The sequence below is a fragment of the Heloderma suspectum genome, chromosome 1 (assembly GCF_057233095.1).
Source record: "Heloderma suspectum isolate Gila_16-S chromosome 1, 16-S_ref, whole genome shotgun sequence".
Lineage (NCBI taxonomy): Eukaryota > Metazoa > Chordata > Lepidosauria > Squamata > Helodermatidae > Heloderma > Heloderma suspectum.
In genome coordinates, this window is record NC_139458.1 from 23885755 (window position 1) to 23899205 (window position 13451).

At 44.2% G+C, this 13451-nt stretch overlaps 1 protein-coding gene across 2 annotated transcripts in view; it reads right to left on the reverse strand.

Moving 5' to 3' along the window:
- Positions 1-13451, reverse strand: part of DYNC1H1 (dynein cytoplasmic 1 heavy chain 1) — a 72001-nt gene that overhangs the window by 1742 nt on the left and 56808 nt on the right. Inside the window, exons 64-76 of one of the 2 annotated variants that reach the window (XM_084838588.1) lie at positions 13353-13428; positions 12272-12432; positions 11453-11564; positions 11304-11364; positions 11069-11192; positions 10445-10558; positions 9921-10091; positions 9323-9540; positions 9107-9210; positions 8376-8587; positions 4719-4872; positions 3713-3855; positions 2537-2705 (exon numbers count right to left, since the gene is read on the reverse strand). In XM_084838588.1, coding sequence (XP_084694714.1) covers positions 2537-2705; positions 3713-3855; positions 4719-4872; positions 8376-8587; positions 9107-9210; positions 9323-9540; positions 9921-10091; positions 10445-10558; positions 11069-11192; positions 11304-11364; positions 11453-11564; positions 12272-12432; positions 13353-13428 — 1819 coding nt within the window. The remainder of the gene's footprint in view (positions 1-2536; positions 2706-3712; positions 3856-4718; positions 4873-8375; positions 8588-9106; positions 9211-9322; positions 9541-9920; positions 10092-10444; positions 10559-11068; positions 11193-11303; positions 11365-11452; positions 11565-12271; positions 12433-13352; positions 13429-13451) is intronic. The other variant, XR_014788347.1, reaches the window with a different exon arrangement.

A 13451-nucleotide genomic window follows, 5' to 3' on the forward strand; every position in this document is an offset into this window, starting at 1 on the left:
TTGCTCATTGGAAGGACAGATACTGAAGCTGAAGCTCAAATATTTTGGCCACCTAACGCGAAGAGAAAAGTCTCTGGAAAAGACCCTGATGCTGGGAAAGACTGAAGGCAAAAGGAGAAGGGGATGGCAGAGGATGAGATGGCTAGATAGCATCACCGATGCAATGAATATGGACTTGAGCACGCTCCGGGAGAGAGCGCAGGTCAGGAAGGCCTGGTGTGCTATAGTCCATGGGGTCACGAAGAGTCGGACACGACTGAACAACAACAACAAGGAGGTCACTATCCCTAATCCCTGGTGTAGGTTTTTTTGAAGTGCAAAACAACCCCTCTCCCCATGTACTTTCCCATTCAGCTTCACACCGGATGACCTCAGGCTCTCTGGGGCGGAATGGAATGCACATGACCTGGGAAAACAGGCTGGCAGAGGAGGAGGCAGATATGGGAAGGGGTGCAGCAGGCTCCCCACTTCCAGTACAGAAGAAGGCGATGCTGCTCCTCTTGCCAGGCTGCCGTTGCCTGAACCTGCCCCCTCAGTGACCTCCGGACACTGCTCTGCCTGGCCTCCACACACTGCTGCCCTAGAACAAGATGCACTCCCCGGACTGGAGGTGAGCCAGCCTGGCTGCTGGTGCTGCTGGTCCCACCAGCACCTTGCCCACCTCTGCCAGGACCCCTTAGATGCCTCATATTGGGCTTGCTTTGCTCCACAGTGTACAAGCAAATGTGTGGTGCTTTGCCCACTACATGCTGCATGGACTCATGTGCAGTGCTCTGCCCCACAGTATTTGGTCACAAGCACACGTGCACAAGAGCAAAAGAAAAGGAGATACAGGAAGAAAAACTGCCTGCAAGTTAAGGGGTGGGTGAGGGAAGGGAGTACACCATAAAGCCTAACAGAAAAGGATTTTGGGGGGTATTTTTTGTTTTTTCAAAGAATCATAGAATAGCAGGGCTGGAAGGGGCCTACAAGGCCATCGAGTCCAACCCCCTGCTCAGTGCAGGAATCCAAGTCAGAGCATCCCTGACAGATGGCTGTCCAGCCTCGTCTTGAACGCCTCCAGTGTGGGAGAGCCCACCACCTCCCTATGTCATTGGTTCCATTGTCGTATCGCTCTAACAGTCAGGAAGTTTTTCCTGATGTTCAGCCGGAATCTGGCTTCCTGTCACTTGAGCCCATTATTCCGTGTCCTGCACTCTGGGATGATCAAGAAGAGATCCTGGCCTTCCTCTCTGTGACAACCTGTTAAGTACTTGAAGAGCGCTCTCATATCTCCTCTCAGCCTTTTCTTCTCAAGGCTAAACATGCCCAGTTCTTTCAGTCTCTCTTCATAGGGCTTTGTTTCCAGTCCCCTGATCACCTTTGTTGCCCTCCTCTGAACCCTCTCTGGCTTGTCTGCATCCTTCTTAAAGTGTGGTGCCCAGAACTGGGCACAGTACTCCAGATGAGGCCTATCCAGCAGTTAGGCCTCATCTTTGTTTTCAGAAAGTAAGAGCTGAAATGGTAAGGGAAGGAATACAGGAACTGAGAAAGGGGTGGGGGGAGCCAAAGAACAAGGCAAGGAAAGTACTTTTTAATGTTTTTTGTATTAAGAATCTAAAGAAGAAATAAAGAGAAGACTAACAGGAATAGCCGAATTAAAAAGGGCTGGGTGGGAGGAAGAAGGACAAGTGAATCTACATTAGAACACACACACCACACAGATCTTTCTCCTCCTACCTAGCAGCAACCGACTCTCTTTTACAGTGGAATGAAAGTAGAAAGATCTCCTGTTATATACAGAATTCCGCCCCCCCCCCCCCCCCGTCACTGATTGGAGACTGCTGGGTTAAGTTCAGCCCTAATCTGGCAACTAGAGTTGCCATTCACCTAGGCTCACCATTTCCCCCCTCCCTCCTCCTCTGCCCCTCCCTGATCTTTCGCAAGTTGCTATATTTCACAGACAGGCTGTCTGGGCTTCAGAATAGTTCCAAATTTCTGAGGTAGATGGAGGGCTTCGGGGGCAACTTGCTTCCCTTCGGACTGCCTTGGGGCTATTCTGAACTGCTCTGGAGCTCAACAAAGCCCCCCGATTTACTTCAGGATGTGGCTTCTGCTTCAACACAGTGCACAGCCCTACAAGAAAGTGCTCCACTAACAGTTGTTGAGCAAGTAAGAGGTTTGGCGTTTGGAAGCGCTTGGAGTTTGGCGAATTTCTCCTTCCACCTCTCCTTGAAACCAGCCACTAGCATGGGCCAGGTGGGCTGCAAATTACAGCGGGCCCAATGGCCTGCAGCCTGTGCCTGTCCCCCTCACTGACCAATAAGCTGCTAGACTGTATCCTGAGCCAGCACACCACACACATACAGCACAGAAAAGTTAATGATCACTACTTCAGCACAACGGAATTTACGTGCAATTTAAGCTCTAATCTCCACATGCCAAATTACTTCACTATGTACATTCAGTGTTATCTTTGCCCCACCAAGGAGGTGGAACTTTCAGCACTGAGTGTATTTTCTTTGTTTCCATTCTTAAAATCGTGCCCCCAACTGACCTGTTACTCCAAAACTGCAGGCATCCAGCACTGCATTCTGCGTTGTTGTGACATTGACTTCTAGACAGAGTTCTTCAAGGGACCAGCTGTTGGCCTGAGCCACATATTGCCTTGTAGCAGTAATGTAGGCCTCAGGTACGAATAGGCCTCCCAAGCACACGTGAATGTTCTGTTGAGCAAATGCGTAACTGAGTTACTTTGACACACCTTGATAAGTACCAGATACCTGCAACTAGAGATCTGGTGGATCATTTCAAATCAATATATAAACTTTCCCCTTACGTCTCTTTTCTGCTCATTCCCTCTCCCACTTTGCCTTCCCCCTCTTGCTCTCATTCCTTTGAACCACGCTTCCAACTTTTTTTTAGGCCCCCCCTCCCCCCACATCTAAGGCTCTTCCCTGTTCCTTGCCCATCTCCATGCCCTGCACCCTGTTGTTCACCATTGCCTGGTTTAGCTATTGGCAGACAAAGACCCTCGGCCTGCCCTGACTGAAATGACCTAGAGAGGGTTCACCACCCCCACAAAATCCTGTGGGTTTAAAAACTTTTAAACAAAGTTGCTTGAATGGAATAATAAAATCCACACTGCTCAAACGAGTATTTTCCTATGAGAATTTTTATAGTTAAAAGGCTACTATATGTATATATTGTGAAATGTGATCCACAAGGTGATGATTGTACACAGATTTATAAAAGCAGAGCTTCAAAAATATGGTAGTCTATCAAGGGAAGTGTTCTGTCACACTTTATATAGAAGCAGGTTTTCCACGTTCCTCAGCAAGTGGCTGAATTTATGTATTGATTTATCCTATCCTTCCTCCAAGGAATGCATTTCACCCCCCTGTCCCCCCATGAATTTGATGAGCTTCTGCCGGGCTTTAAAAACCTGGCTGTTCAGGTGGACATATGGAGTGGGTTAGGGTTTTTTAGAGCAGTGTTGTTTTGTGATGTTGTTTTGTTCAGTGGATTATGTAAATTCGTTGTATTTCGTGTTATTAGTATTGTATGCCACCTAGTGGCCAGGTAGCTGGCCAGATGGGTGGCTAATAAATCGAATAAATAAATAAAAATTATTCATAGTTCAGATCAAAGCTACAGAGAAACTGAAAATATTCTTCTATGCAATCTCACGGTAATGATACTGAATTTAACAGAAAAGCACACTGTCGCCTACCTTTAGTTCTTTTGCTCCACCTGAAGCAGCTGCCTGGGAGATATTCTGCAGCTGTTTAATGCGTTCACTGAAGTCCGATACCCACTGTATGACTGTCATACCAGCAGGCACTGTGTAGTGAGACCAGCTATGAGGCAGGATACCTAGGAGAGAAAGTATAAAAGAGGTCCTGATTGTTGCTAACAGGAGACTACATATTTCCAACTGGATGTTCTCTCCTTCACCGATTGGTACCCTAGATTTAAACTTTAGTTAAAAACACAAGCATTTTGAAAACAAGGGCATTAGGGCAATTAGATGTCTTTATTATGGCACTTAAGTTAACTTTCAAACATCCAAGCTTACAATGGACCAGTTCGCTGATGCTTTAATTTGGTATCTCCATTTTATATATTTTTGAAACCTTTCAATGACTCACTTTGCATGATCGCTGGTACCCATCGTGGCTTAAACAAGCCATGGTGTGTTGTCATGCATGCCAGCTGCCAACTGTGAATACTTAAACCCTGGAGGGTGGTCACCACGGCTTATTGTGACATATGAGCCTAGGCAGGGTGGCTTGTCACCATGGTTAAACAAGCCACCCCAGAACCCTACTGTAGCCCATGGCTTCTCGGTGGCTTGTTAACCATGGCAACATGCCATGGCGCCCGCCTGCCATGGCTTAAATACTCACAATTGTGGATGCTGGCCGTTGTGCGAACCGGACCACGGAAAGGTTTAAAAAAAATGTAAAATGGAGATATCAAATTAAAGCATTAGCAATGGCAGAATCTATAGATTTTTCACAAGGTATGGAATCTGACTGAACACTAAGTTGTGTTTATCTTTTGGCACACGGTCTAATTTAATGTAAGTATTTGGTTTAACACTTACCCCCTAAACACCACAACTAGGAAGCTAGCCTCATTAGACACTGCATTTTCTGTAACTAGCAGCAGCTTATTCATTCCTACACTCAGAAAGATCACTGTAAATTTTAAAATAATAGTTTGGAATAGCCTACCTTTCACTAGTTCATTAATAAGTGTCCGCAGATAATTGGTCTGCTTCTTCTTCCCCTCACATACTTGGACTACATCTGCAAGATCTTGACGAACATCCTGAAGGAGTTTGGCCCCCATCTTCACTTCTCTCTCAAAGAACCTGAACAATGGGTCCTTGGTTTCAAAAGAAATAGCAACATTTTAGGTTAATGAAAGAAACGCAGCAACCTGGTATCTGAATATGATGATAACTGATATAACCCTGCATAACCCTTCTTAGAAGGATTATCACCCATAACATTAAAGTTAACGGAATACATTTTTGCATAATTCCATTTCTGTAACCAAGAAAAACCCCTTCATGGATCACTGCCTTGTTGTGGCGAAGGGGCTTGCGTAACTCAGTGAAGCCATAAGCTATGCCGTGCAGGGCCACCCAAGACGGACAGGTCATGGCAGAGAGTTCTGACAAAATGTGGTCCACTGGAGAAGGAAATGGCAACCCACTCCAGTATTCTTGCCAAGAAAACCCCATGGAAAGTATCACAAGGCTAAAAGAGATGACGCCGGAAGATGAGCCCCTCAGGTCGGAAGGTGTCCAATATGCTACTGGGGAAGAGCAGAGGGTATCTCCAAGTAGCGCCAGAAAGAGTGAAGCGGCTGGGCCAAACCCGAAAGGACACTCAGCTGTGGATGTGTCTGGTGGTGAAAAGAAAATCCGATGCTGTAAAGAACAATATTGTTTAGGAACCTGGAATGTCAGATCAATGAATCAAGGTAAGCTGGAGGTGGTCAAACATGAGATGGCAAGATTGAACATCGACATCTTGGGAATCAGCGAACTAAAATGGACAGGCATGGACGAATTTAATTCAGGTGACCATCATATCTACTATTGTGGGCAAGAATCCCTTAGAAGAAATGGAGTAGCACTCATAGTCAACAAAAGGGTGGGAAAAGCAGTATTGGGGTACAATCTTAAAAACGATAGAATGATATCAGTACGAATCCAAGGCAAACCATTCAACATCACAGTAATTCAAGTCTATGCCCCAACCACTGAGGCCGAAGAAGCTGAGGTTGATCGGTTCTATGAAGACCTACAACACCTTCTAGAACTAACACCAAAAAAAGATGTCCTCTTGATCATAGGGGATTGGAATGCTAAAGTAGGAAGTCAAGAAATCACCGGGATAACAGGCAGGCATGGACTTGGTGTACAAAATGAAGCAGGACAAAAGCTAATAGAGTTTTGCCAAGAGAACATGCTGATCATAGCAAACACTCTTTTCCAACAGCACAAGAGGCGACTCTACACATGGACGTCACCAGATGGTCAATATCGAAATCAGATTGATTATGTCCTTTGCAGCCAAAGATGGAGAAGCTCCATACAGTCAGTAAAAACAAGACCTGGAGCTGACTGTGGCTCAGATCATGAGCTGCTTCTTGCAAAATTTCGGCTTAAATTGAAGAACGTAGGGAAAACCACTAAACCGTTCAGGTATGACCTAAATTATATCCCTGATGAATATACAGTGGAGGTGAGGAATAGATTTCAGGGATTAGACCTGATAGACAGAGTGCCTGAGGAACTATGGACGGAGGTCCGTAACATTGTTCAGGAGGCAGCAACTCAATCCATCCCAAAGAAAAAGAAATGCAAGAAAGCCAAGTGGCTGTCTGATGAGGCTTTACAAGTAGCTCACGAAAGAAGGGAAGCGAAAAGCAAGGGAGAAAGGGGAAGATATAGCCAACTGAATGCAGAGTTCCAGAGAATAGCAAGGAGAGACAAGAAGGCCTTCTTAAATGAACAATGCAAAGAAATCGAGGAAAACAACAGAATGGGAAAGACTAGAGATCTCTTCAAGAAAATTGGAGATCTCAAGGGAACATTTTGTGCAAAGACGGGCATGATGAAGGACAAAGAAGGCAGGGACCTAACAGAAGCAGATGAGATTAAGAAGAGGTGGCAAGAATACACAGAAGAACTATACAGGAAAGATCTGAATGTCCCTGATAGCCATGATAGTGCGGTCACTGAACTTGAGCCGGACATCCTAGAGAGTGAAGTCAAGTGGGCCTTAGGAAGCATTAGTAACAACAAAGCTAGCGGAGATGACAGTATACCAGCCGAGCTATTTAACAGCATCATCTTTTAGGATTTTAAAGTGCTGCATTCAATATGCCAACAAATCTGGAACACTCAACAGTGGCCACAAGACTGGAAAAGGTCAGTTTACATTCCAATTCCAAAGAAGGGCAACGCCAAAGAGTGTTCAAACTACCGCACAATTGCGCTCATTTCACATGCCAGCAAGGTGATGCTCAAAATCCTACAAGCTAGGCTTCAGCAGTATGTGAACCGAGAACTACCGGAAGTGCAAGCTGGGTTTAGAAGAGGCAGAGGAACTAGAGATCAAATCGCCAACATTCGCTGCATCATGGAGAAAGCAAGAGAATTCCAGAAAAACGTCTATTTCTGCTTCATTGACTACGCTAAAGCCTTTGATTGTGTGGATCACAACAAACTGTGGCAAATTCTGAAAGTGATGGGAGTACCAGACCACCTTACCTGTCTCCTGAGAAACCTGTACGAGGGTCAAGAAGCAACAGTCAGAACCAGACATGGAACAACCGATTGGTTCAAAATTGGGAAAGGAGTACGACAAGGCTGCATATTGTCACCCTGCTTATTTAACTTTTATGCAGAGTACATCATGAGAAATGCCGGGTTGGATGAATCAGAGATTGGAATTAAGATTGCTGGGAGAATTATCAACAACCTCCGATATGCAGACGATACCACCCTAATGGCAGAAAGCGAAGAGGATCTAAAGAGCCTCTTGTTGAGGGTGAAACAGGAGAGTGCAAAAGCTGGTTTGAAACTCAACATTAAAAAAACTAAGATCATGGCATCTGGCCCCATCACTTCCTGGCATATAGAAGGGGAAGAAATGGAAGCAGTGACAGATTTTACTTTCTTGGGCTCCAAGATCACCGCAGACGGTGACTTTAGCCATGAAATTAAAAGACGCTTGCTCCTTGGGAGGAAAGCTATGGCCAACCTAGACAGCATAGTAAGAAGCAGAGACATCACCTTGCCGACAAAGGTCCGTCTAATCAAAGCTATGGTTTTCCCAGTAGTAATGTATGGCTGTGAGAGCTGGACTATAAGGAAGGCTGAGCGCCGAAGAATTGATGCTTTCGAACTGTGGTGCTGGAGAAGACTCTTACGAGTCCCCTGGACTGCAAGGAGGTCAAATCAGTCCATCCTAAAGGAAATCAACCCTGACCGCTCATTGGAAGGACAGATAATGAAGCTGAAGCTCCAATATTTTGGCCACCTAATGCGAAGAGAAAACTCCCTGGAAAAGACCCTGATGCTGGGAAAGACTGAAGGCAAAAGGAGAAGGGGACGGCAGAGGATGAGATGGCTAGATAGCATCACGGATGCAATGAATATGAACTTGAGCACACTCCGGGAGAGAGCGCAGGACAGGAAGGCCTGGCGTGCTATGGTCCATGGGGTCACGAAGAGTCGGACACGACTGAACGACTGAACAACAACAACCAAGAAAAAAGTTATACTCATCTGCTGAGAAGATATTAACATGGTCTGGAATCACTTCACTATCTCTTGCCTTAAAATAACCTTGTTGGGCTGCATTTCTCACCTTAATGTTTTCTACAGTTCGTTTCAGATGATTCAGAGTCTGGGGGATGAGATGGAACCAGTTGGAAGCCGTAGTGTGCAGCGTTCGCATCCAGGCTGGGCGACCATCTGAGGTGGAATCTGTCCGTGCCTTCTTCTCAGTCTCTGCATAGGCTAAATCATCCTCATCTTCTAACATCTGCATTTTCAGCATTTTACTGATCATATCAATACCTAAAATAAACAAGAAATAAGACAGAACTTTTGATTTCGTCTTCAAACTGAAATGCTTAGCTGCTTTTTTTTTTTTTTTTAAGGCTAAAATTTACAATATGTTAGATGCAAACGGCTTCCTTTAATTATTGCATGATTCAATACGCCTCTTAATCCAAACCTGAACTTTGAAAACCATACAGAAGCTTTAAGAACTTGATCCTCTACTGTTAGGAGGTTCTCTAACATTCATCCACATATACGACTTACACAGTGTAACCAGCTGAAGTTGTCAAGATCTGGAGAGTGAAATCTTGGCTTTCATCCCACCCACAACGCTCACACACCCTGTGCGTCTATATGTTCCAAATCACCATTTGTATTTAATTGATGCGGCTCATGAAGTTCATGCCACAATGAGCTGTAACTTTTTTTTGAAGTGCCACAGGCTGTCTCTTGTTCCAGTACTTCTGTTTGTTGCTACCAATTCTTTTACATTTGTAACCTTATGAAAGATGCAAAGTGAAGCAAGATTTTTACCCTGCGTGGTGAGAAGAACCTTCTCAGCATTGTTTGGTAACCCAAGCCAGGATGGGGTTTGTGTATCTGGCAGAAGCTCAACCCACTGAACAAATTCTTCACGCCTGTCAAGTCACAATGTCAAATAATTACCAAATTGTCCATAACATCAAGGAGTTCATGAGATGAGCCAGCTTAGCTCATGCTAACTTACTTCTAAACATAAAATTCAAGTACCTGATTCCATCTGGCATCTGAATATCTTTATGCCCATCAACCTTGCAAGCCAATTTGAATTCACTGTCAAAGCTGGAAGTGGTGAAGAGGCGCTCGAGGAAAGTGTTCAGTAAGCGCTGGTCGAATTCATTATCAATGCGGCCTCCGTAAATTGACTGAGCCATCAGAGTCTTCAGTGCAGACCATGGGATTTTGTCAGGCGAGATATTCTGACGGCCCTAGAGATACAGACCACTTTGTTGTAAGAGGAATGGCTTATGGAGAGTAAAGTCTACAAGGACAACATTGCTACAAATCAAGAGGCAGAGTGATACAGTGGTTAGACCAGGATTGGGGAGACCCAGTTTCAAGTCCACACAGCCACTGGAATCAATCTCAACCTAACCTGCCTCATAGAGTTGTGATGAGGACAAAAGGGGGGGGGGGAATGATGCATGCTGTTTTAAGCTCCTTGAAAGAAAGGTGGGATATAAAATGAATTTTATTCATGAGATTTGGTTACTCAATGAGTTACTTGTGTTTTCCTTCATATAAATAAGTCCAAGCACATTCCTTTTAAACAGAGGGGTAAAATGGAACACCCTGCAATTTCACTTGCCTTTGCTGTGTCATCCAGCCATGTATCCACAGTATCACATGCAGATCTTAGATCAGATTCACCAAATTCATATTTTTTGGACCAGCCAAGAGGAGCATAGCGCAGACGCTCTTGAATGATAGCATGGAACCATGCGAGGAGGAAATAGAGACGAGCGCGTTCATTTGGTGACTGGGGAGGAGAAAGCAGAACAAACAACACCAAGTATTATTTTGTTGCATTGGTGCAAATGAAAGCACTAACTATTCAAGAGAACAACAGCTGGTTGAGATTCAGTATCTTGTCCATCCCTATATCTTTTCTCTGTTTATAAGAAACTTCTGGACTTTTCTTTACTATGTAAGGAACATGCTGAGGGATCCCATTTCTAGTACTTCTGCAGAACACCCTTCAATTTTTGTGAACCGCCCAGAGAGCTTCGGCTATTGGGCGGTATAGAAATGAAACAAACAAACAAACAAACACCCTATGCAGTGCTGCAGTTTTGGATAATTACAGAGTCTGTTCAATAGTCAAGAGCTTACCTTGCACATTCTGGACACAGGAATGCTGCTAAAGGTTCTCAGCATATTGGCTTTTACACCAGGTGGTGGTTCAAACACAAAAATTCGCCCAGCACGTAGCAAGTTCACTGGCACCTGAAACAAACAGATTAAATCCCCCCATTATGACAGATACCCTCTTCTTTCCCAGACTACTGTGCTAGTGCAAGTTTGTGCCAATCATTAACATGTTTATCATGTTAGTGTTACGTATCTTCTTGTCTTCAATAAAAAGGTTAAAAATAAAGCTGCACTGGCAGCTGGTATGGAACAAATATCAAAAGTGGCATTTAACTGCCAACAGGAGAGAATGGAGGGTAAGAACCTGGTGAGTTTTTCTGCATTCAGTATTTTTGTCTACTGATTACTTAGATTATGTGAAGCTCTTTGAACAAAGTTCAAATTATTATTTTCTAATTATTGCATTAGTTGGATTTAGTGGGGAGAAGCTGAATAGATTAAAAATGGCAGGAAGAAGAACTCATAGGAAGAGGGCTCACACTAGGTCTATTTTAAGATGCATCTTTCTTCCAGAAATAATACTTTCAAAAGGAATGGCTTGCTAAGGTTCAGGTAACAGTTTGATTTTTCTTCTGAGTTGCTTACCTTTGGATTTATCTCCATTGTAAGAAAGAGTCTAAAGCATGTATGAGGCTGAAGAGAATGTAGCTTCTTTTCCAGTTGCATCAGCCATCCAGGTGCCAAGTGGACATTCTTTAGCATGACCCACCTAGAATAAAGATTTAAAAAACCCAAAGATAATGAGGCTTTGAGAGAGGGAGAGAGAGAGAGAGAGAGAGATGATATAATGCCAAAGTCATGCAAACAGAACAGACCCTACCTGCCTGACTTCACAGCGGTATTGATTGCCTTATCTGCTTGGTTAAAACCCTCAGCAGAACCTACAAGCACAACATTACAGTTTAATGTTGGAAATGTGAAGCTGCCTTCCACAGCGTTTGGAATGGTGAAAATGTCTGGAGATCTTACCAATAGCAATAGAGGTCATCTGTGTGTTTTGCTCTGCAGCAAGGTCTTCAACATGTCCACTGGCATCATACCCAGGCACAGAGCATGTCAATACAGGAGTATTAGGCTTCACCTAAAACCCGGGAGAGTGGGCAGAACAGAATAGGGAGAGAGAAAAAATTAGGATAGATGTAGGGCAAGCAGCTTGGCTTCTTTCTTTTTTATGACTCCTAGGAGGCTTGCATTTCTTTCAGCACTGGGAGGACTTGAGGAAAATCCTCCCTTCTAATCCTAGATGTGCAAGGGTGGATTGTAACTACTCAGTGGTGGAGGAGGGGCCCAGTGCCTTGCACATTCACAGGAGACCTTGCTTTCTACATGTTCTAGCTGACCTCAGGCATTTAAGAGAGATTCGGGATCTAGGGTTTAGGTTGAAACCAAGCTCCATGTTTCCTATATAGGCCAGACTGCTATGCCATATCACAGACTGCTTTTGAAAGTCTCTAAAGTTTCAATAGTGGTTTGCTGTGTGGCACTGGGAGCTGCTGTTTGAGATTCACAAGCCTAAAGCCACCTTAGGCATGAAAAACTAATTGTGCTGTTTGCTGGATCCCAGTTTTGTTAACATTTTGTAAAACCGGATCTATGCACACTGTATTAAAAATAAAGCCATCTAAGACGCTACAAGAGTGAGAAGAGGTCAATGCAATCTTAGATTTTAGCCTTTGCTGCAAGCCTTGCACAGATGGTTGAAGCAACACGTCCTGAAGCACTACCTGCACAAATGCCACATGCAGCTCTGTGGAACACAACCGAGCACCACTTAAAATGCCTACTTGCCTCTGTATCTACAATGTGTGCCAAATCCAAGGGCTGCTCCATAATAGACATGAAGCTTTCTCCAAGATTAGTGGAAACAAAGTGATGTGCCATTGCCAATAAACGATCGGGACGGAAAGCCTGAATCAGAAGCAAGCGATGGATGGCCTGACCAATGGGTGCTGAGACCAAGAAGACAAAGAAAACAATCAGTGCTCAGTTTTGAAGTCTCATGCCATATTCCCATTCCCCCAAATAATTCTGTTTAACATTATCATCTAGAGCAATACATTCCATTTAGGTATTACAGAGCCCATGAGATGTAGCAGTTTGAATATTCGACTACAATTAAGGAGACGCAGGTTCAAATCCCCACTAATTCAGGAAGCTTATTCAATGTCCTTGGGCTGCTCATACTTTCTCCCAGCCTAATCTACTTCACAGGGCTGATGTGAAGGTAACATTAAGAGGAAGGCGAAGAAAGAGAACAATGACCCCCACACTGTGATTCTTGGAGGGAGTGCATGATAAAAAAAAAAAGTAGTGACAATGACTGGGTCTGCATGCAAGCTGACTAACTGGGACAAAGCATATGACAGTGGACGTCGTTTCCAAGCATTGCTAAGGTGTGAATGCCTGCAGCCAATTCAGCAGCATGTGGGCTCCATAACTTAAAGGGCCTTTAGTCTTAAGGCAGAAGAAAGCCATGTACGGAGCATCTGTATGATGTTTTATATCCAGATATATTAGTCTTGCTGCCAGGAGACAATTGCTACACCACTGCCAAATTAAGGCAAGTGGCCAACTGCAAACAATGCCTTGCACATGTAATATCGATGTAGATTTTTTAAATTAAGACCCATTTTTCAGCGCTCAAAACAAAGTAGTATTGTGAGAAATGCCTGAATTATTCCAAAGTAATTTGTTATTATAAATGTGCTACAACTGTGTATTTTTCTCATTGGAAGTGGAATACCCCCCCGCCCCCAAGTTGCCTTCTCACCACATGGAGGAATCGCATGCACTTCTCTCCTTATAGTGAGATTTTGCCAAATGGCCGAATCCATAAATTGACCCTGAGATGAAGGACATCTGAACTTACTTGCAGGCTTGTCTTCTGTCCAAAAATAGGGGACAGTCTGCTCTGGTGAACTGCTATCTAGCCAAATGCAGAATTGCTGTGGATCAGGTGTAGGAAAAA